At 34.6% G+C, this 22,101-nt stretch overlaps 1 protein-coding gene across 1 annotated transcript in view; it reads right to left on the minus strand.

The window, feature by feature from the left end:
• Nucleotides 1-2,366: 2,366 nt before the first annotated feature.
• The window catches only part of ST8SIA4 (ST8 alpha-N-acetyl-neuraminide alpha-2,8-sialyltransferase 4), a 147,634-nt gene continuing 127,899 nt past the window's right edge, over nt 2,367-22,101 (minus strand). The window contains exon 5 of the mRNA XM_072597371.1: nt 2,367-8,382. Coding sequence (XP_072453472.1) covers nt 8,100-8,382 — 283 coding nt within the window. The 3' untranslated portion in view covers nt 2,367-8,099. The remainder of the gene's footprint in view (nt 8,383-22,101) is intronic.

The raw sequence follows: 22,101 nt of genomic DNA on the forward strand, positions 1-22,101 counted from the left end.
TTTACTGCATCAATTTTGATGCATATCTAGTTTGGGTTCTCATAACCTCTGATCTAAGTTAGTGTGTTGGCCTCTTAATTAGATTCCTGATGACTCTACTCTATACTCCAAATAGTTGCCAAAACTTGCTTTCTAAAATGCAAATCTGACCTTGTCCTACTCAAGAATCCTTCTTAACTATTGCTTTGTAATGTTAATGGGATTTAAGATCTTCCCCTCCCAATAATAGCAACCATGTGGAGCCCATTAAGGGAAGGCTTTCACATCTTTTACTAATTTCTAATTAGGCACTGGGTCACAAGGGTCATAATGTCTTCTAGCTCTGAGAAGTGTATATATATATATATATATATATATATATATATATATATATATATATATATATATATATATATACACTCTGAGTAGGTATTTTGCTTTGAGGGCTTGCTTATGAGAAAGACTTTGTGATTTCCTGGTTGAGACTCTGAGTAGCCATATATTCACAGCTCCTCTACTACTCAGATGTAAAGGCTCTCTAGATCCAGGGACGTATGTAAAGTATATAACAATATTGCTTTGATTCAGGCAGTAGGACCTGTTTCTTGTTTATTTCTCTGCTCATATCTTCTCTGAAGTTCAGAGTGCTGACTTTTCCCCTAAACTAGTGAATGCAATTAAAAAAAATTGTTGACCTCTTAAACAGCTATCTTCCCTAGTAAAGCAGATCTAAGAACCTGTTTCTAACAGGTCATTATGGGTGTGCTAAGATGCTTTCTGTTACATGCTTCTAGATAAAAGACATACTCCTCACCTTGTCATTTCCAAAACCCTTCATAATTCAGCTTCCGTCTACCTTTCTAGGCTTTTTTCACAGAGGCAGCAGGTGGTCCAGTAGATAAAGCACTAGGCCTGGAGTCAGAAAAACCTGAGTTCAAATCTGACCTCTGACACTTATCAATGATGTGACCCTGTGTCCCTCAACCTATTTGTTTTGGCTTTCTCAGCTGTAAAATGAGGATAATAACACCTACCTCACAGAATTGTTGTGAGGTTCAAATGAGCTAATATTTGTAATAAGTGCTAAACAGAGTCTGGCACTTAACAGGTACCATATATAGTAAGTACCATAGCATATAAATGCTTATTTCCTTCCCTTCACATATGTGCCTTTCAAGCAGTCCTTGTGTTAGCTGAATACTTCTTAAGGACTTCAGCACTCCACCTCTCATTTCCATGCCTTTCTACACGCTGCCCCTGATTCCCTCCTTTACCCATGTCTTAATAGTTCTTGACTTCTTTCAAAATACATCTCATGGGTCAATTTCTATAGAAAGTCTTTTCTGATTTCCTATTGCTACTGTTCTCTCCCTCACCAAATCATAATGAATATACCTCCCTCCAGTAAAATGTATTCTCCCAGAACGAATCCATTATTTTTCATTTTGCCTTTGTGCTTCCACCACCTCTTGGTACCTTGAATGTTGTAGTAGTTTAGCAAAGGTTAACAGCAATAGATCCTTAGATGCCAAAGATGGAAGATTAACTGCATGGGTGAACTCTGCCCTTCAGCCTCTCTTTGGTGTCATGAGGTTTCTATCTCCTCTCCCTTCAGCCCACCCAAGGGTGACATTCCTGCCTCTTTCCCAGATCCAAAAATTCCTAATTACAACTCTACAAAATACAATTACAATTGAACAAGGAAGACCTCTACTCATTAACTTAATGGATTGCTTTTAAAAATTCAAGGGTGGTACTAACAACCTTAAGAAATTCCAATTTCTCCTGCTTCTGTGCTGTGGAAATCAGTGTAAGGTCTACAGACTTAAAATTACCAGCTACAGGATCCCATGGCAACAGAGTTAAAAGTGCATTTTCCCCTGAATCTTCTCCTTGGAGGCAGAATAGCAAATGGTGACAAGTATAGCAACTGCAGCTGTAGTCACAAATCAAAGGGCAGTCTTCAAGGGGCTGCAGTGTGGGAGGAACTGTTGACTTCTTCAGCTGCAGACATGCAGGCACATATACACATAGTGGTAAATGTCAGGAACATCATTTTGAAATATGGACAGCAACTGTTTGTGTATATGTTCCTACTAAGATCCTTTCTTTTAACTGACTGAAATGAATGATGAAACACATTTGTTACAACAGTGCTAACATTCTCTGTCACTGAGAGAAGTGTTGCCCAATTCCTGCAGTGGTTTCTTGATAATATTCATATCTTCCAGATCATATCTTTTTTTAAAAAATTTTAAAAGAACTGAAATCTTGAGTTTGGGGAAAGAAAATATCCTACCAAATGGTTTTTAAATATGCAAATTAAAATCTGTTAAGGGGTTAGCCACTAAATGCAGTTCAGTATGTATAAGAAAGAAGAGAAAAAATGGAAAAAAAAGATTTCATTTATTTAACAATTGTACAAATGATAAAACAATAATACCAAATGCTATACACAGAACAAGAGGAAAACAGTGTCAAACAGGATGGTCCTTGACAGAATATACCTTAACTCTTTATGTTCTATAAATAGAACCTGGAGGGCTCAGTAGCAACAGTACTGTGAAGCAATGTTATTCTCTCTAAACTCTTTTCCTGTGTTATATCCATTTAAAACACTTGTGCTTTTGCCTACACAAATACCATTTTCATGTGTAATTAAAATTAGTAATCTAAATATGGAATCCATAATCTACAAACTGCAGTTTGAACAAATTTTCAGCCTTAAGTTTTTAAAAATATTTTGAACAAACTGAAACCTTGTTTTAACACTATTCATCAGAATAGCGAAAGCCTAAAGGAATTATGGGTGCAGGAATACCAAGGTATTTTGCATCATAATCAGTCTCACCAGAAAGAGTATGCATCTCAAATACAACATTTCAACAAGGTTCCAGAATGGCCATGTTATAGATGTATGTATGTGAGATACATCAATTATAAACACATACATAGACAGGGTGTCCTAAAGTATTAATGCACTAAAACTTTTGGAACACTCTATATATGTATGTGTACACATACAAAAGTGAATATAGATGAATCACACATTTATTGGTACTATATGTGTATGTGTCACACATACAGTGAAATGTACATTTCTGTTTGGATTTCATTTGTACTTTTTCCCAAAAGAAATGCAATTATGCTAATATCCAATTCTTTAAATAGCTAATAAATGTATAATGGTTGATGAGGAAAATTTTCCTAGGCTGTAAAGATAGCTAATACATATTTCTCTCATGCCTTCTCCTTAATTCAAGAAAGAAATTTAACAAATATGTATTAAGTGCCTCCTTTGTGCAAAGCACTGTTCTAGGATTTGGAGTTAGGATAAATATTTCCTACTAATAGACACTTAAATTTTTTTCTATGGACCAAATATCAAGTCATGTGTACATGTGACTAATTTTTTCAAATGAAAACTAATTCCTTTTTACACTCTCTTCCTGTGAAATATCTTAATATCTACTAGGTATATACACTACCCCTAGGCCTTTGCTTAATTTTTTTTTATTTTTGGTAAGCAGAAATGTAGATAATCCCATTAGCAATTGATATAGAATTCACAATATATAACATAAAGATTAATTTGAGCAACAAACTCTTTCTGCCCTTCCCAAATAGAATTTCCATAGTTACTTTTTAGACTTGTTCACAATTTAACCAGTTTCAAACTGGTTGAAACTCTAAATCACAGATCATAATCATCTGAAACGGATCACTTAATTTTGATAACTTTATAATTATCATAGAGTGCACTGAACAAGACTCATGATAGCTTTACTGTGAACTGTTCATGCCCCCAAAAGTCTTATATTTAAAGGACAGAAATACTAAATTAAGCACCTGCCTGGTACAGACCTTTCCAGTATCATGCAGAGGGTTAAAATTTTGAAACGGAAGTGGATTAATGCTGAGAAATATGTGACTGTCCCTAAAGCAACATGAGATATGTCAAGTACTTGATAATATTTTGATTTACTTTACATTCTCCAGTCTTGCCTTTATCTTTAGACAATTTTCTTCTCTCTGCCCATATAGTTATTCTCTATTCATTTCCTTGACCTATTCCTGTAAAAAAGGCCATAGCAGATAGTTAAGGAGAAGGGAACAAGGAAAGGTATATAGTAGAAAATGAAATGGGATGATACGAGTTGCTACTTTGAGCATGAAATGCCTTAAATGAATTCATTTCCGAGTATTAAAAGCTCCCTGAGATTGACAAAAGTAGTCTCAGTCAGTGCTGAAGCCCTTTTTTTATTTGTTTTTGATTCTGGACTCTGATATGAAGGAATATTTTCAGAAGTTGGGAATATATTTGGAAAACACAAGCAAAAAGTCACAAAGAAATGTGAATCTAAAAAGGCACTACTCAATTTCTCTTTGAGATAGATAGCAATGCACAGATAAGTAGACAGTAGAAATGCTTTTGTTGTGGATTTACAAAACAGGCTTAAAATTCATTTGTTGAAAAAAAAGAAATGTTGGATCTTGTTTGCCTTCATTCCTGCTGGTTAAGAGATATGCTAAATGTTTCTATGACCCTTCCTAACTTACAGGACTTAATATATAAACTCAGTGGATTCAGAGAATTTCTGATGTATCCATTCCAAAGAGATAGTCTTTGTAACTTTTTTACTTTATGTTTACTTAAGTGCTAACTTTTCAAACAATTTCATCAGTAACAGAGTCAATATATACTTCTAAATTTTTATGATTAATGTTTTTAATGATGTAGACCAACTTTGTCCTTTTTTTACATCATTTCAGTTATGGAAAGGTTCCATTATTTTCTTTATGCTTTTTGAGAAATGGCAACATCTCAGGAAAAGTCATGTACGTCAAATAATTTATCTTGCGTTTTAACATCACATAAAATATAAAAATACATATAATGATTTCCTATCTCTTTAAAATGAAAGTGTACATATGTGTATGTGCGTGTGTGTGTGTGTGTGTGTGTGTCTATATTGGTAGCACTGATTTTGTTCCTTTAAAAAAAAGTTTTAGTGTATTTAGTGATTTCATTGGTATAAGATCTATATATTGGTATAAGATCAATCTACCAATGCAGATCAACAACTGTTTTGCTGTTTGTAAAGCAAAACTTTATCAGGAACATTGAGAGATTAAATATCTAGTGCAGAGTCCTATAGCCATCATGTGTCAGAGCTATGACTGGAAATCAATGTCTTGGTAACGATGAGGCTGGCTCTCTATTCACTGAGCTAAGCTCCTTTACTACCTGTGGTTCTGTTTTTTTAGTATCTGTAATATGTAATGGGCAATTTATTCTCTAGGGTCTTAGTTTCCTCACATGTAAAATGTAAAATGTTACATGTGTGCATACATGTAGAAACAAACTGCATGTAAACACACTTTTTCTGTAGTGTATGTGTGTGTATATTATACAGTGTTCATGTATATAATACACATACATATATATGTATATACATATGTGCATACATACATACATATGCACACACAGAGAAGGGAGTGGGGGGGAGAAAGAGAGAGAGAGAGACACTGAAAGAGAAAGGCAGTGTGGCATACTGAATAGAGGACTGGTCCTAGAATCATGACATTCTGAATTAAAATCCCAGCTCTGGTAAATACTGGCTGTTTGGCTCTAGACAAGACACTTAATATCTCAGTGGCCCAAGCAACTCTTTAAGTATGTAAGCCTAAGAGAAAGCGATTATCTTCACTGATAGAGAAAGTTCCTCACAGAGCTCCCTAAACCAATGAAAATTCAGGTCTGGTTGGAGAAAAAAGATATATTATATATTGTACAAATCATCAAGACATACATGATTTTAAAAGGAGGCAGACTAGTCAAGTATTAAGTTGAAGGACAACAGCTATTCAGTCATGTGAGACTAGTAACCACTAAATATTAAAAGAAAAATAGGAAACTTGTTGAGCAGGTCCTCTATGGAAGATGTATGGAAAAATATGGACAAAAATCATATAATATAAAGTGTGGAGGAGTTGCCATATACTCAGTCCTCTACATGCAATGGATACTTAATAAATGTTTCTTGCTCTTATAAAAGTGAAGGGAATACCTACTCATCTATCACAAATCCATCGAAGTATTTGAGTCACATACATATACATATACACATACACACATATATATATGTATATATATGCATACCTATATGTGATATTAGAAGTTTGGCCTTTTTCAGATAGAATTTTCAAAATAATGTATGCTTTTTCTCTTTGTATTCAATAAACATTTATTAAGTATTTATTATATATTTGTATATATATCCTCTTCATGGCATGGGGAGATATATGCATGTGTATATATGTTAATATGTATATTGTATCTGCATATGTATATATGCATATACATACATATGCCCACACACATTTACACACATATACATATGTGTATATAAACAGACATATACATAAGGTATACTACAGTGTTTATAAACTATATACACTTATATGTATATGGATAATATATATATGTGTGTTCATGTGTGTGTATATATACACACATACAAATCCTTGCCATTTTACCTCATCTCAGTCATCCTCCTTTAGGAGACTAGAAGACAGAGATAAAATATATTTTTCATGTGGTAAAGCAAAGTAGAACAGGGAATGAAGAGCTTTTCCTATTTTATTTCCAAAAAAGCAGTAGAATTCCAAAATTACTTAACAGCATGATTTAAGCTAACAGATGACTGGCAAATTGCCCACTTCTATTAGTTATTTAAATAAAAACATACTTTATTTGTTATCTTATTTCATATTTGCTCATTTCTTATATACTAAAGTGAAATCATGACTGAATTTAACTATTACATGTTCTAGATTACTTATTTCCTTTGAATTGAAAAATATCAATATAGAAATTCTTCATCAACTTATTTAAAATTATCTACCACTTCTAGGATATCAACACACTCTAGATCATATTATTTTTGTATACAGAGGAAATTAAACAATGTCATTATTCCCATTTAAGTAAGGGAATCCTTACACCACTTGAGCCCAAATTTTGATTCATGATATTTAACAAACATTCCTTTTAGAAGAGCAAAATATTGCTCAGGAATATGTTAGGACATATTAAGGAATTTTCGGGTCATCATTAAAATAAAATATAAAGTAGTAACTCATGTAATAAAAAATCTTCAAATAGCTTTTTCAAATCAATCATATAACAACATAGTACTTAAACAAATTAGTCACTTCACTGAAGAGAAATGCTACTTATATAGAAAAATCCATATGTTCTTTGGTACCAAACATAAAGATACCTCCTTATTAATTATTACCTTCCCAGATGGCATAGAACATTGAAGTCTCCTGTTTAGAATGGCTCAAGATTACTGTTTGGATAGTTTAGCTGGTACCTTTTTATCATCCAAAAATAATTTAGAGGTTTACGGTTGTTCATTATTAAACATTTTGAACTTTTTAAAGATTTTTTCTAAAAATAATAACTTTAAAAACAATTTTTGACAACTATTACTTTTTATTTCCCTGTACATGTCATCCTGTTTAGGATCTTTCAAGATCTGGAATATACCAAAGCAAATAGATGCGAGAAGAAAAGAACAGTGAAAACAAATATGTTAGTTTATAACACGAAATTAGACACAGACTCCTGACTGAAGGCATTTACTTGAATTGTTTGATCTTATGAGTTGCCCTGCTTAACTGTCTCCATCACAGTTTCTGCTGACAAGGAAGGTTCTGATTTCCCCAAAGGCAGAGTTTCTTCCTTAGTTTTTCTTCAAATGTGCTTGACGTCGTGGGGGCAGTCCAGCAGTAATAAACACATTTGTTTTCTTCTTTAATTAAATGTGAATGTATTGTTAGATCTTGTAAACACTGCTGATTATACATTCAAGCTGTGTTCTGAGTAGAAGTGGCACTTACTAGGACTCTTGCGGTCAAAACATACAATGTTTAGAGCACTTCATAGGCGTTTCATCAGCTGGTAATGGATGTCTCATAACTCTCCCCACCTCACCCCCCAAGAAGCTTAGTGGATACTGAAACCTATCTTCTGTTTTGCATCTTATTTCCATACAAACATCCTCAGAATGGAGTGCATATTCAGTTTAATATGTCTTTTAAAATGTGCTTTATTGCTTTATGCATTTTCCTGTGGTTAATTTTAGTGCTCTCCTGTTATGTAGCCCATCTAAAGTCCTGAATTCCAATGGCATCCTGTGAGGACTTGCGTTGGAAAAGTATCTGTATTTCAAGTTATCATAGTAATGATATTTGACTTCTTTCCCCTTTAAATCCTTAGGGAATGGCCAGAATCCATAGAGGTGAATCTCATCGCAAAACCGTGTAGCAAGTGTGTACATGAGGAGACCAGTGCTGGGTCTTTTAATGGGAACTTTATTTGTCAGCCAGTAACTGAGGGAAAAAATAGAGGAGAAAGGAAAGTTAGGAATGTATACATAATGAATCCTGAAATAACAAGATTGTGTTAGCTAAAATGAACTAAAATTAAAAGTTTCTCTTTATAACATATTTACAAAAATAGAGCCATCCCATAAGATTTATAGATTTTCTATGAAATGTAGCTCATTTTGCTCTTCTTTTGATTCTTTTTTTCTGTCAAATTATATCCCACAGTTTGTCACTGCAAATAGATATTGTTGGTTGCATTAAATATCCCCAATTCCTAGAACAGTGTCTGGCATATAATTGGTGTTTGATAGATGCTTGTGATTGATAGACGGACAGAAGAATAGCCCAGTGGAACAAGGAATGTAGTTTAATAACTATTAAATTGGAATTTTAATTTCAAAGTACAGACAAATAGTTTTATCAATGACAGACAATCATATCCCTGACAACAGACTACGACTAAAAGAAAAAGGGGCAGAGTAACATAATTCGTGGTTAAGTCTAAAGTATTACAAGATCCCTGAATAATTAATAATAATATTAATTAGCATTTATATAGTGCCTATTCATTGCTGGAAAGTAACCAATTACTGAATAATCCAAGTAGTCTGGCTACACAATGCCCAACTTGCTTTTTAATGTAATTAAAATTTTAGTAGATATTTTCCCTTGGGGAGACATAATCAATTAACAAAAAAAAAATGGCAAATTGATAAAATAAAATAATAGCTCATAATACCAAAGCACTTTAACATTTAAAAAAATGCTTTCCTCACAAATGGAAAGACAGCATGGATAGTGATGAGAGAACTATCCTAGAAGCCTGGAAGGCTAGGCTGCAAGTCTTTAATATATACTGACTGTGTGACCTTAGGCAAGTCTTTAATCTCTTACTAACAATATGCTCTCATCCTCCTTCCCTCTCCCTTCCCTCCTCCCACCCAAACTAATATAATGTGTATTGGTACAAGTTAGTGCCTTGTCTCCAAGTTCCCTATATTAATGAAATCACAGATCTACCATTATACAAGGAGTGCTACTGCTATGTCAATTTTAATACTAAAAAAAAATGACACCTAAATTACTGAAGTGACTTGCATAAGGTCACAGAGTCATTAAGGACTGGAAGGAGAACTTAAACCCAAACCCTTCTGATTTTAAGATAATTACTCTTTCTGCTATGACATGAAATTATATAAAGAGGCAACAAGAATTTATTGATAATTTCAAAAATACAATTAAGAAACTCAGAGTATTCAACTCAACATTTATTAATCTACATACTAAGATCAGCAGAGTCCCTAACCTCAAGAAATTTGCATTCTACTGCATATTATTTATTCATATTTAGGGAGACATTCATTTGCAAAATAAGATTAGCAAGATACCATTCAAATACATACTTATAAACACAGTAGCACCTTTTTCATTCAGTTTCTCTCTCTGTGTGTATGTAAATATGTGCATTTATGTATATGTCATACATGTTCAAAGTTCTACTTTTAATGTATTAGTCATTTCATCTTGGGGATTTTTGCAGGGATTTTTTTTTTTTTTTGATGATGCCATGAAACCCTTTAGGAACTAACTGGAAAGGAAAGAGCATGAATTTTTTCATAATTTCAAGACTGTTCAATCCTTAGGTGAAGATTATTTACATATTATTTTCATATCTTTTATTTCCTTTTCAGAAGCAGTGTGGTGTAGTGGCCCGAGAGCAGAGGTCCAAATGTATCCTCTGCCACATACTGGCCATATGATCCTGGGCAAGGTACTTCATCTGTCACTGCTCTGGGCTGGTGTCAAACTCAGATAGAAAGGGATCCCTGCAGGCTGCACATCGACATAGAAAACCATAAGCTTGCATTATTTATATTGCATTATATTTTTTATTTATTTTGTTAAACATTTCCCAATTACACCGTAATCTAGTTGTGTCCACATTCAGGAGTTTTATAGCCAAAGAGTTTAACACCTGTGCTCTAGGTAACTCTCTAAGACCAAACATTGCACAGAGTGCCAACCTGCATGGACAAAGGCAGTTTGCTATTCTGGGCATTCTCTACACCAGTGAAACCACAAGTCTAGTCTCTATCACTTTATATTTTCTTAGCACCCACATGGAGAAGAAAACTCACATGCTAGTTAATTCACATACAGCTGCAAATATGAAATTTCAGTTATAAACCTAAACAGATTTACTTTGATCTTAAATTGGCAAATTGCTTTTAAAATTGTAATCTAATTTGAGAAGAACAAATTAAAATGCTCTGTTTGAGAACCATTTGTCCAAAGAGATTTTAAAGTTTCTAAAAGCTATTTTAAAGTATAAAACTCTAGAGGAAGGGGAATTCAGTTTTACGGTATCAGATCCCCATTTCCTGTTTTTCGCCACACAACCAGGGTAGGCTATTTATGTTTCGTGTTTGCATCACTTTCTAGAGACAAGATGCTACATATTCTAAGTGGGAAGGGAGACCAGTGACTACTACCAAAACTTTGTCTCCTAACCAAGACAAATCTCCAAGTAGACGAGTAAGAAGGTCCTAATTACCAGGTAACTTAAAAAAAAAGCAAATATTATCAAATACATTTTGGTTATGATTATAAGATAACCATTTGCTAAGATCATGCAGTGAGCAAAGTACAACTACACGTTGATGTTTCCAAAGCAGTTGTGACAAAACCAAACTTCTCAGTTCTGAGAAACCTGGAGCTCTCAGAAAAGTCAAATTACTTTTATAGATTAGTTTTGAAGGAGTAAACTGTGTGTGGTTTGAAATACTTGCTGTCAAAATTGGTTACCTTAAAGATTTAAAAGATAAACTCAGATGCCATAAAGTTAAAAGTAAGTTAAACCTGAAAAGACTTCACCCTTCCAGCTGAAAACTGAACTACAGGGTTAAAAAATATTGAGAAGTTCTTTGGAGATGAGATTGGTAGACTGAAGAAGAATTAATGCTAAGTCACAACAAGAGAGAGAATAATAAAGTATATGTGTGTTTACACACACATATGTATACATATACATGTATCTACATATGTATACATACACCAATATCTATGTTTCCAGGCTTCTTATGCATCACTCCTTTTCACATACTTTAGGACACAAGAAAAGTGATTTCTCGCTCTTCCTCACATATAGCATCCCACCCTGAATATCCCTGCCTTTTTATAGGCTGTCCCCTGCACTTCCCATACCTGGAATACTTTCCTTCATCTCTGCCTCTTTCTTTCAATCCCAAATTTCTTTCAAAGCTTTGCTCAAGCTGATTCTCATCCTAGCTGTTAATGTTTCTCCTAAAAGGATAACTGTGTCTTTATTTTCTATATATTTTGGAATTACTTATCTGGACATAAGCTATTTCAATTCAATGTAATATAAACTACTCGAGGAAGGGGATTGTTTCATTTTTTTTCAGGGCCTAATGTCTGTTCATTTACTATTATACTACCCCCAAGCACTAACCAAAGGAAACTGTACGGGTTTGTATTGAATTGCCTTTAAATACAAGGTTAAATGACAAAAAAGCTAGAAAAATATCTTACAAAAACAACGCAAAATGAGTAATGACAGTCATAAGAAAAATCATACAGACAAAATTATTGTATGGTTATCACAACAGAATGTTCCAGACACACTCTTTGTTGGTCAATCTACAGGTATTACTGAGGAAAAATGCACTAGATTCTATTCTCAGGAAAATTTGAAAAGAACAATACTACCTCAAGGAGTTTACAGTTTAATAGGGGAAATAGAAAAATAAGTATGAAAACAAAGCATGTGGCTTTGGGGAAACAAATGGACCTGAAACTAGAGAACTTAGGCTTACATCCTAACACAGGTATTTACAATTTTAATCTTGTACTACTCATTTTAACCTGTTAAGGTCTCAGTGTCTTCACCTGGAAGATGAAGGTCGGAAAAGATGAGCCCTAAAGTTACTTACAATTTGAAATCTATGAATCTATAGTGTAAACGAGACAAAATGTAGTGGCCTACACCAGTAGTGTGAAACTCAAAAAGAAATGGAGCCATTAACACATACCTAAGGATCATTACAATAAGCCACATATTGACTTAGTCATAAAATGTATCATTGTCTATGTTTTATTATATTTTTATTTTTTATTAAATATTTCTAAATTACATTTTATTCTGGTTCCCTTGAGTGCTGAGGGCTATCATGTTTGGTTAAACCCTCTGGCCACAAGGACTTCATGGAGAAACATTTTAGAGTAAGGAATACAAATGGAAAGAGCTGGTTACAACACCAAAAACATGCTTATAAATGTTTAATATGAGCAGGTGCTCCACTCACTAATAATGAGTGGAAATGTTTTCTTAGAACACACATACACACATGCATATATATATATATATATATATATATATATATAGATATAGATATAGATATAGATATAGAAATATATATACACACACACACACATACATACATATATATATATACATATATATGTATTTCGCTTGACTATCCAAAATAATATAGTTAAGGCAGTTACAAAACTGGTATTCTTTGATTCTTGTTTAAGAAATGCTTCTAGGTTTATTTGCTTTTTTTCCTCTCGTAAATGCGTAGCTTAGCTAATTAAAATGTTTGGGTAGAGCACAAATAAAATGTTTGCCTATGTGGACATATCTAGAGAAACAAAAGTTAAAACAGCTATAACTGATTCTGTTGACTTATGGGAAACACACTAAAGGCCTTCCTAAAGTGCATCTATAACCAAAGGGCTATCTTAAGTAAAGCACAGCACTCTTGTAAGTCAAGAAGCATGGCTATAAACTGTAACCTTCTCTGCAAACAGCTCCATATTGTCTGCTCAAATCCAATTAGTAAGTATTTATTAAGCCTTTGTATGCCCAATGGAATGCTAGTAATTTCAGAGAAATATAAAATAAGTAGGAAACATTTTTCTTGTCCTAGAACAGAGAAGAAATTCTGTAAAAAATAATTAGCAGATATGTACCATTAGTTATTAGGAACGCTGTTTCTGGTCAACTTCTAAAACAAGAAATAATGGTATTTTTGTTAAATACATATGGTCTCGATTTCAGAAGACCTCAGTTGATATTGGGCAAATCTCTGAATCACTTAGCAGGGGTGGGTAACCTGTGGCCCCAAGGCCACATGTGGTCCTCTAGGTCTTCGAGTGACTCAAGAACCACCAGAACATAGAGGGCCACATGTGCCCTTGAGGCCATAGGCTCCCCACCCTGGGTCTTTGAGCTTCAATTTCCTCAATTGTAAAATAGTTCCTTAATCTATAATAATACCCAATTTATAACTGCCAGAGGACTGAGACATGTTATACAACTTGGTCAAGGTCAAATAACTATTATATATCAGAGATGGGATTTGCACTCGTTTTCCTCACTTCAAGACTTAAACTCTACCACTATTTTACCTTTCTATATTGCCTTTTTGCAATTTTCTAAAACTTAGCTGCTAAATAATTGCTGTTCTATAAAGGGCAGTTAGGTGGTACAGGGGATAGAACATTGAGTCTGAAATCAGAGGAAGATCTGAGTTCAAATTCAACCTTAGACACTTACTAGGTATGTGATCCTTGGCAAATAACTTAATCTTGCTTTCTTCAGTTTCTTCATTTGTAAAATGAGTTTAAGGAGGAAATGGATTTGTGTGTGTGTGTGTGTGTGTGTGTATGTATGTGTGTGTGAGAGAAAAGTGTTTTGAAAACTTTCGAGTGCTATATGTGTGTGTGTGTGTGTAATTATTAATCTAATTCAATTGAGAAGATATTCATTAAGCTCCTATTATCTGCAAAATGTACTTCATCACCTATAGAAAAGCATGGATAAGTCATATGCAGAAACTATGCTTTTACATATACATTGATTCATTTACAAATCAATAGGTAAGCAAAGGGAAAATATTAAAGGGGATTAAAAACTACAATCAATTTTAAAATATTTGCTTTGACTTGGAAATAGTTTTAAATTATATTAATAGTGTTCTATGAACTCAAAAGTAATTTTAATGGCTCAAATTGTTTTCTTTTGATTAATATAATGTTTTTGACTGAAGCAAATTATCCGATTGTTGGATCTTCAAGGAGGTCACACTCAGTGACCAATGGGTGTCTCCCAAGGTCTTGGGCCCTCTTCTCCTACCATACTATTTCCTTCAGTGATCTCACCAACTCCTATGGATTCAATTAGCATCTTTATATTGATGATTCTCAGACTGACTTACCTAACCCTAACTTCTCTCCTGGCTATTGGACATTTCAGTGGATATCCCATAGACATGCTAAACTCAATTGAAAACTGAATTCATCTTTCCCCCCAAGGCCTTTCCTCTTCCTATCTTTCCCATTCCCTCTCTGTCTCTCTTTCTCTCCCCAACCAATCTATTGCCATGTCCTGATGATTTTACCCGTGGAATATCTCTTGTGTATCCCTTCTCTCTTCTCACACTACTTAATACCTTTGTACAGGAACTCATTACCTCATGCCTATGCTATTGCCAAAGGCTTCTGTTTGATCTCCCCTCCTCAAGGCTTTCTTCCTACTCAAGTCCATCCTCCTCTAAGTTGTCAAAGTGATCTTTTTTACAATACAGGTATGACTATGTCACACCACTCCCTTACCATTTAATACACTCCAGTGGCTCCCTACTACCTCCAGGATCCAATATAAAAACCTCCATTTAAATTTTAAATTCCTTCATAACCTGGTCCTTCCCTACCTTTACAGTGTTCTTTCACTTTACCTTCTCCCCTACCCTTGGGTTACTCTGTCATCCATTTATCTGGTCTTATTGCTCTTCTTTACGTAAGAGATTCCATCTCCCAAGCCCATGTATTTTCACTGGCTCCCATGCTTGAAATGTTCTTTCTCTTCTTCTCCCTCTGGGAGAATTTTTTCTCTGGGTTCCATTAATTTCCAGATAAAAATCCCACCTTCTACAAAATTTTCCTGACCCCACTCCATGCTAGTGACTCCCCTCTGATGAATATCTATAATTTATACTGCACATATTTTGTTTGTAAATAGTTACTTCCATGTTGCCTTGAGGTGGTGAGCTCCTTGAGAGACTAAACTGTATTTTTTCTTCTTCTGTGTATCCCCAGTACTTTATCACCATGCCTGGCTCATAGCAGATGATTGATAAATGCTTGTTTGTTTTTTTTCACACACAAATGAGGAAACATTAAACACATGATTAGCTTTCTTCTAGCAGCAATTCAGACTTTATATGCTAAGTCCTATCTTTGTGAATTTTTAAAAATTAAATGCCTAGTTTTAGTGCTTTCAGGAAACACCTTGGAAATTTAGTTATAATTTAAATTTTGGACTTATTTTGGAATCTTGACCAAACCCCCACCATATAAAGATAAGCCTTTTATTCCTCATTAATTGATTACCCTCCTCCTCACAAAGATAATTTCAAATGATCTCTTCTTTCTTTAAGTCTCCCATGCTATCCTATTCTGTGGTTCCTGCCCCTCAATTTACTGAGAAAAGAGACCATTTTCTATGAGTGCGCTCTTCTTCACTCCTCTTTGTCTCTGAATCCCTCATTCTCTCCTTGCCCAAGCATTCTTTATCTCATTCTCTTTTGTTTTCTCCATCAGATACCATTACAATCAACCCCACCCCACCAACAACCTCAATCTCTATCTACTGGCTGCTTCCCTGAATCTCTGCACACCCTAGTTCCCCATATCCTGAATATTCAATACACCCAACAATCCCTTCTGGCTTTCAAGTTATGTCTTCTGACTTTCACAGACACCCTCGTAGATAAAGCTATCTACATCTGTCTGCTTCCTCTTCCTCTCCTATTACTTTTCAACTCTTTGCAATGTGGCTTCTGACCTAAGCACTCCATTCAAACTACTCCAAAGTTTCTAATTTTCTTATAATTGACAAATGGCATGACCATTTCTAAAATTCTCATTCTTGACATCTCTGAAGCATCTGATAATGTTGAACATTGAAAACTGTGTTTTCCTGACCTTGTTTCCTTTTGTTTCCTTTCCTGCCTTTTTGGCCATGCCTGGGTGTGTATGTGAGAGTGTGTGTGTGAGAATGTGTGTGTGTGTGTATGTGTAGACAAATAAACAGATTGATAATATAGATAATAGGTATATATAACTGTGCCTATGCCCCAAGACCCCTAGTAATTTAGGTTCAATATTGGAAAAAGATGAGACACTTGTTAGTTATTCAACAGTTAATAAAAGATTTACTTAGCCATGGCAGAATGATACTCAACAAGGACAGACACTGAGAACACCTTCATTTGATTCAGTTTAGTGAAGCTCCCCTGCCATTACTATCCAGAAGCCAGAGTTGTAAGATATCTTTCCAGGTCCTAGTGGTTTATACTTAGTTAATGGAGGAAGTGACATGAAGGTTCTGAGCTTTTAGTCCTCTAAATTAACCATGTCATGAGGAATATTTCAATACATTTTAAGGAAAAGCTAGTCTAACATGCTTAGAGAAGAGTTTTATTATTATTATCACAGAATCCCAAAACTTGGCTCCAAGGTACATTTATAACCTTATTATTTAGTATTCACCTTCCCTCTCTTCTACTCTACAATTTAGCTAAACAGGCTTTCTTGTTGTTCACATATGACACTCTATCTCCTATTCCCATATCTTTGCACTATTTCCCACACATTGAATACATTTCTATTTCATTTCCACCTCATAAGAATCCGTTATTTTCTTTGAAACTCTACTCAAACTATCACTTTTTACATGAAACCAATTCTGATTGCCCTAGTTTCTAGTGTCCCCCCCAAAAAATGCTTTGTGTTCCTTGTTTATGTTTGTCTACATTTATTCATATACATGTTATCTCCTCTAACAGAAAGTAAGCTCTAATAGGGTAGTGATTATGTTTTTTGCATCCACAGTGCATGACACATAGCATATGCTTAATAAAGGCTTATTGATTAGTTTTTCTCATTAGAACAATTTAAAAAAAAAGAACTTTCATCTTTGCCATGTTTTTTTTTTTTCATTGCAGACATTTCTAAACAAGGTTCCTTCTACTCTTCACTTCTAGCTTTTATTGGTTTCATTTTCAATGAATCACTCACTGGCTCAAGTTCACAGTGACCAGACACAACCAAAACAAATACAGGGTCTAGACTAAAATATATTATATATATATATATATATATATATATATATATGGGGGTGGGGGTGGGGGTGGGGATGGGTGTGTATGTGTGTACACACAAAGATAGATAAGGCCCACATAATTTTTATTTCTGGATGACAAATAGCCTCCTAGGTAGTAGTCTCCTTTCCAAATCCTGAATACTGTCAAGTTGTTGATTTTCCTAAAATACCACTTCCATCAGATTGCTACCCTTTCTGAAAACCTCAACTGAAAATCCCGAAACTTGCATATAGGCACATATCTAAACTCTTCAGCCAGTCTTTCAAGGTTCACTCCAATTTTCCCTATCCTACTTATACAAATGTATTTCTCAGAGGAGGAACTCTATTCTCTAGGCAGGCACTACAATTTCACCTATAACACTGAATCCATCATGGTTCGTGCTGGAGTCCCCTCACTCTGACACTTGTCTTTGAAAAACCCTCCCCCATTGTTTCTGCTATCTCAAATCAACACATCCTTTAAATCCTGCTTCCTCCATGAAGCTATTCCTGGCAAATACAGACTATATAGAACGTTTTCTTTTCTAAATTCCGTTTTATACTGTTAACTCTGAAACTTAAACTTGCACTGCCTTACCCTCTAGACTGAAGACTCAAAGGAGAGAAACAGAGAGACAGGAGACCTATATTCTAATAATAGCTCATTCAGTAACTAGTGGTATGACTTGAGAGTAGTCTCCATCTAGAAGATCTAAAAGGCCCAGCTCTAAATATTCATTATTGTACTTTATTTATGTGGAGACAATGTACACAGTGGTACTAAAAACTCCTTGAGAGATCAGGTTTTTTTTTCACACTTTCCCATTCAGTGTCCAGAAAATTATTGAGAATAGCTGGATCTCAATAAATAATTATTTAATAATGTTGAAAATCTGAAACTTCCAGAACACACTATCACAATGGATCCATGAAGTATTCACCTGCCATTTCAATCATCTGTCCTAATTTTATCATCTCAAATTCAGATTTTTAGCAAAAAGAAAACAAAGCAAAAAAACCCCACTATTGTAAAGTACTGATTAGAGTGTCTCACATTTTTATCTGATTGGGCCATCAAAGTATATATGATGTTATTTAATACTATTTTTAAAAATCACTCTACAGTTCTTTTGTGTAAAGACAACTGTTCCTTAGGAACAGGTCTGTGAGTTGCAAATTCAGATCCAAAGATACGTTCTTGAAGAACCCTCAAAGTGCCAAGAGAAAAGTGGAAAACAATTGAAGCTAGTTTAAAATTATAAAGCTTTCAGAATCACTTCACTGAGGAATTGATGACTATGGTTTTACAAAACCATCTGCCATTACAGGACCACATAAAATTCCTCCTTGTATCCAGGGTTATGATGGGATTGCTTAAGCCCAGTTTGAGACTAAGAAGACTACCACATGTATTATTTCTATTTTTCAGTAGAATAAAAAGAACCTAAAACACAATTGTGTTGTAGGATCTGGTCTTGACAGCTGCTAGAGGCTAACCCAGAAGATCCAAAAGATAATATAGACATTGAGAGGAATCAGCAAGGAGGAGCTAGTTGGTGGGTTGAAGTATATAAGGTGAACAAAAAGACTCCACATATCATACCTCAGGCCAAGTGTTTAATATGTTCAACCAATAAAACCTGTCCCTTAAATATGTGTAGGATGAAGCTGATAAAATATTATGATATGGGTTCAAGGAAGAGATCAGGGATTTCCCAAAACTCAGTGATAATTCTTTGCTGGTACTGTAGTCAGCCCATATACCTTCAGACATGCTAGAAATGATAAAAGAGTTTATGAGGAATTCTATCAGAATTCCTTGAGAAAGAGAAGTATTAACATTGTAAGGCAATCATCACAAATATGGAATGAGATGAATGGAAGCAAGACACCTTGAATTATTTATATGGAATACTGTAACCCAGGCTATTATCTTCATCACCATCCATGAGAAGGTAAAATGAGTGACTGAGAAAATAATTGCCTGGGATATTACTGTATCTGCAAGGGATGGCACCTTGTCACTTTTTTCTTTTACATTTTGGATAACTGTTACTTTTTGAGGCAAAGCAATACCAGAGGATAAAATATGCAGTAAAATTCAATTTATAAGTGATCCATCTTCCAAAATTATGACATACATAATTTCTAGGTGAATTCTGAAGAAGAGTTTGGGAGTTTATTACAATCCTGTCTACCTGTGAGTCTTTCATTTTGTTCTGTAGGAGTCTTTTGCCTGATCTCCAGCCTCCTCTGGGAAGAAAAATGGCACCTTCCAATCTGTGACAAACATCTGCTTGATTGTACTTCACATTTTCCATTGATTCTGAACTCTTCTCGGTCATCATTTCAACTCCATTTCTTATGTTATACAACCTTTTTCTTTATTTCCATCGCCCTTAACTCTCCCAAATGCTAAAGCCCCTTACCGTGTCCTCTGGAATGCCTGTTTACTACTAAACAAATTTCTCTTCATCTTAAACTTTTTCCTCTGCTGCTCCTTCTGTTTTCTAACAATAAATAAGATCTGACTGTTCCTGATAACATAGCCTCCCTGGCTACTCTGTACAGTACTGGATACAGATTTACTCATTCCTTTCAGCTTGCTGAGGTTGAGGAGTTAGAATACACCTTGCTCTCTATTGCTGTTTTCCATATTTTCCCCCCTATCTCCCTCACTCACTAACTTTTCCTCCTTTGAGGTTCATATGATCCATATCTACCACCCAGTCAAAATCTAGGTAGCTGCTGTCTGTAGACCCCCAGAGGTCACTACCCTTCCATCTTCAATGAATTTAGTACCTCACAATTTTTCTTTCTTCCTCAAATCATGCCTTCATTCTAGCAGATTTCAACATACATATTGGCTCTTCCTTAAATACCCTTACTGCCCCTCTACCCCACCTCATCTATACACATCAATGATTAGACACTTGATTTTGTCATCACCCACAAACATACCACTTTCATGTACAAGAATTATGAAATCCCTTTATCTGATAGTAATGTATTGGATTTACAACTCTCCCTCTGTCTTCCCTTACCAAATTTTCTTATTCCTCTATGCCATTTTAATAATCAACATAAAGCTGACCATAAATGTTTTGGAAAAGCTATTCATTTGACAACTGTTTCAATAGATAACTTCAGAATTTACAGAGTACTTTCCTCACAATAACTTTCTGAAATTAGTAAATGCAAGTATTAGTATCCCCATTTGCCAGATGAGGAAACTGAGGCATGAATTTAAGTGATTTGTCAGATGTTACTAAATATAGATACTTGGATTCGAATTCAACTAATAAAGGCAATATGAGTCAGCACAAAAACAAAGTTTTCTGGAAATCAGAATCTTAAAAGAAGTTTGGGACTGTGGAAAGATGAATGTAGTACATACTAATTACGGTCACATGAGAAAAAGGGAATAAGGTTGAAAGGACTGAGAATCCTGATGTAACTAAAAAATGTCTGATATTTTTTGTACTTGAAATTAATATTTACACAGAAAGCTATTAAACAAGTTTGGCTGCATTGGTGTTTAATGTTTCCAGTAAAATATTTAACTTTTAAAAAAGAATGAAGGAACTTCAAGCATCTAGTATTCAGTCAAAAGAATTTGTCCTATTAACCATTCAATTTTTACTTAGACACTTTCAAGAAACTAAGGAAGACTAGACATTATTTATTCTATAAATCTGCAAAATTGCAATACAGTGTGCTTAATGGTCAATATGACAGTCAGGAAAATGCTGGGCAAGGAGATATAGAGCTGCAACTTTTACTTAGAAACGGAGGTCAAATCTGGGAAGATATATTTTAAAGTGTCTATGACTAAGCACTATTAATATGAAGCGATAAGACATTATTTCTTATTCCTTCAATAGGGAGGACACTCAGAGAAAAAAAACAAAAAAAACAAAGTAAGAACTCTGAATAGCAGCGTATAATCCAGGTGCTGTTTCTACCTGTTAACAACTGCACTCAGGACCCAGCTTCTTCATCGACATTTTTCCAAAAATATTTACTGTTAGACTAAGATCCTGGAGTTTCAGTATATGTCACATTTAACCACACTGCAAATACTAATGGTACTGTTGAAAAGTTTAAAAGAGTAGGAATTTCCAACTAAATGTGACTCATATCATGAGACAACATGTCATTAACATGAAAATGAGACTTTGTACCGTTACAGGATTGGTTAATTGCTTAGTTAACATTTAGTGAGTATCCTCTCTGAAGAGCACGACACTAAGAATATAATAGGATGACAAATAGGAAACAAAAGACATTGTTACATAGACTTCAATTACATTGGCTGGCTCTAGTGAATTATGTAATATCTGGCATCTGAAAAAGAGAACCAAGAAGGCTTAGATCTGACACCACCATGTCCTCTTTTTATTTATGTAGATAGTCATCTTCATGACTTTTGCATGAATAGCACCTTGGCCTTAACTCTGATTTTGGCCCCCACATTCAGGTTCAATAATAGTAAAAGCTATAGGCTAGAGATTTTGACCAACTCTATTGTACTTTGGCTGATGACAGCA

Source organism: Notamacropus eugenii, chromosome 3 (assembly GCF_028372415.1).
Source record: "Notamacropus eugenii isolate mMacEug1 chromosome 3, mMacEug1.pri_v2, whole genome shotgun sequence".
Classification (NCBI taxonomy): domain Eukaryota; kingdom Metazoa; phylum Chordata; class Mammalia; order Diprotodontia; family Macropodidae; genus Notamacropus; species Notamacropus eugenii.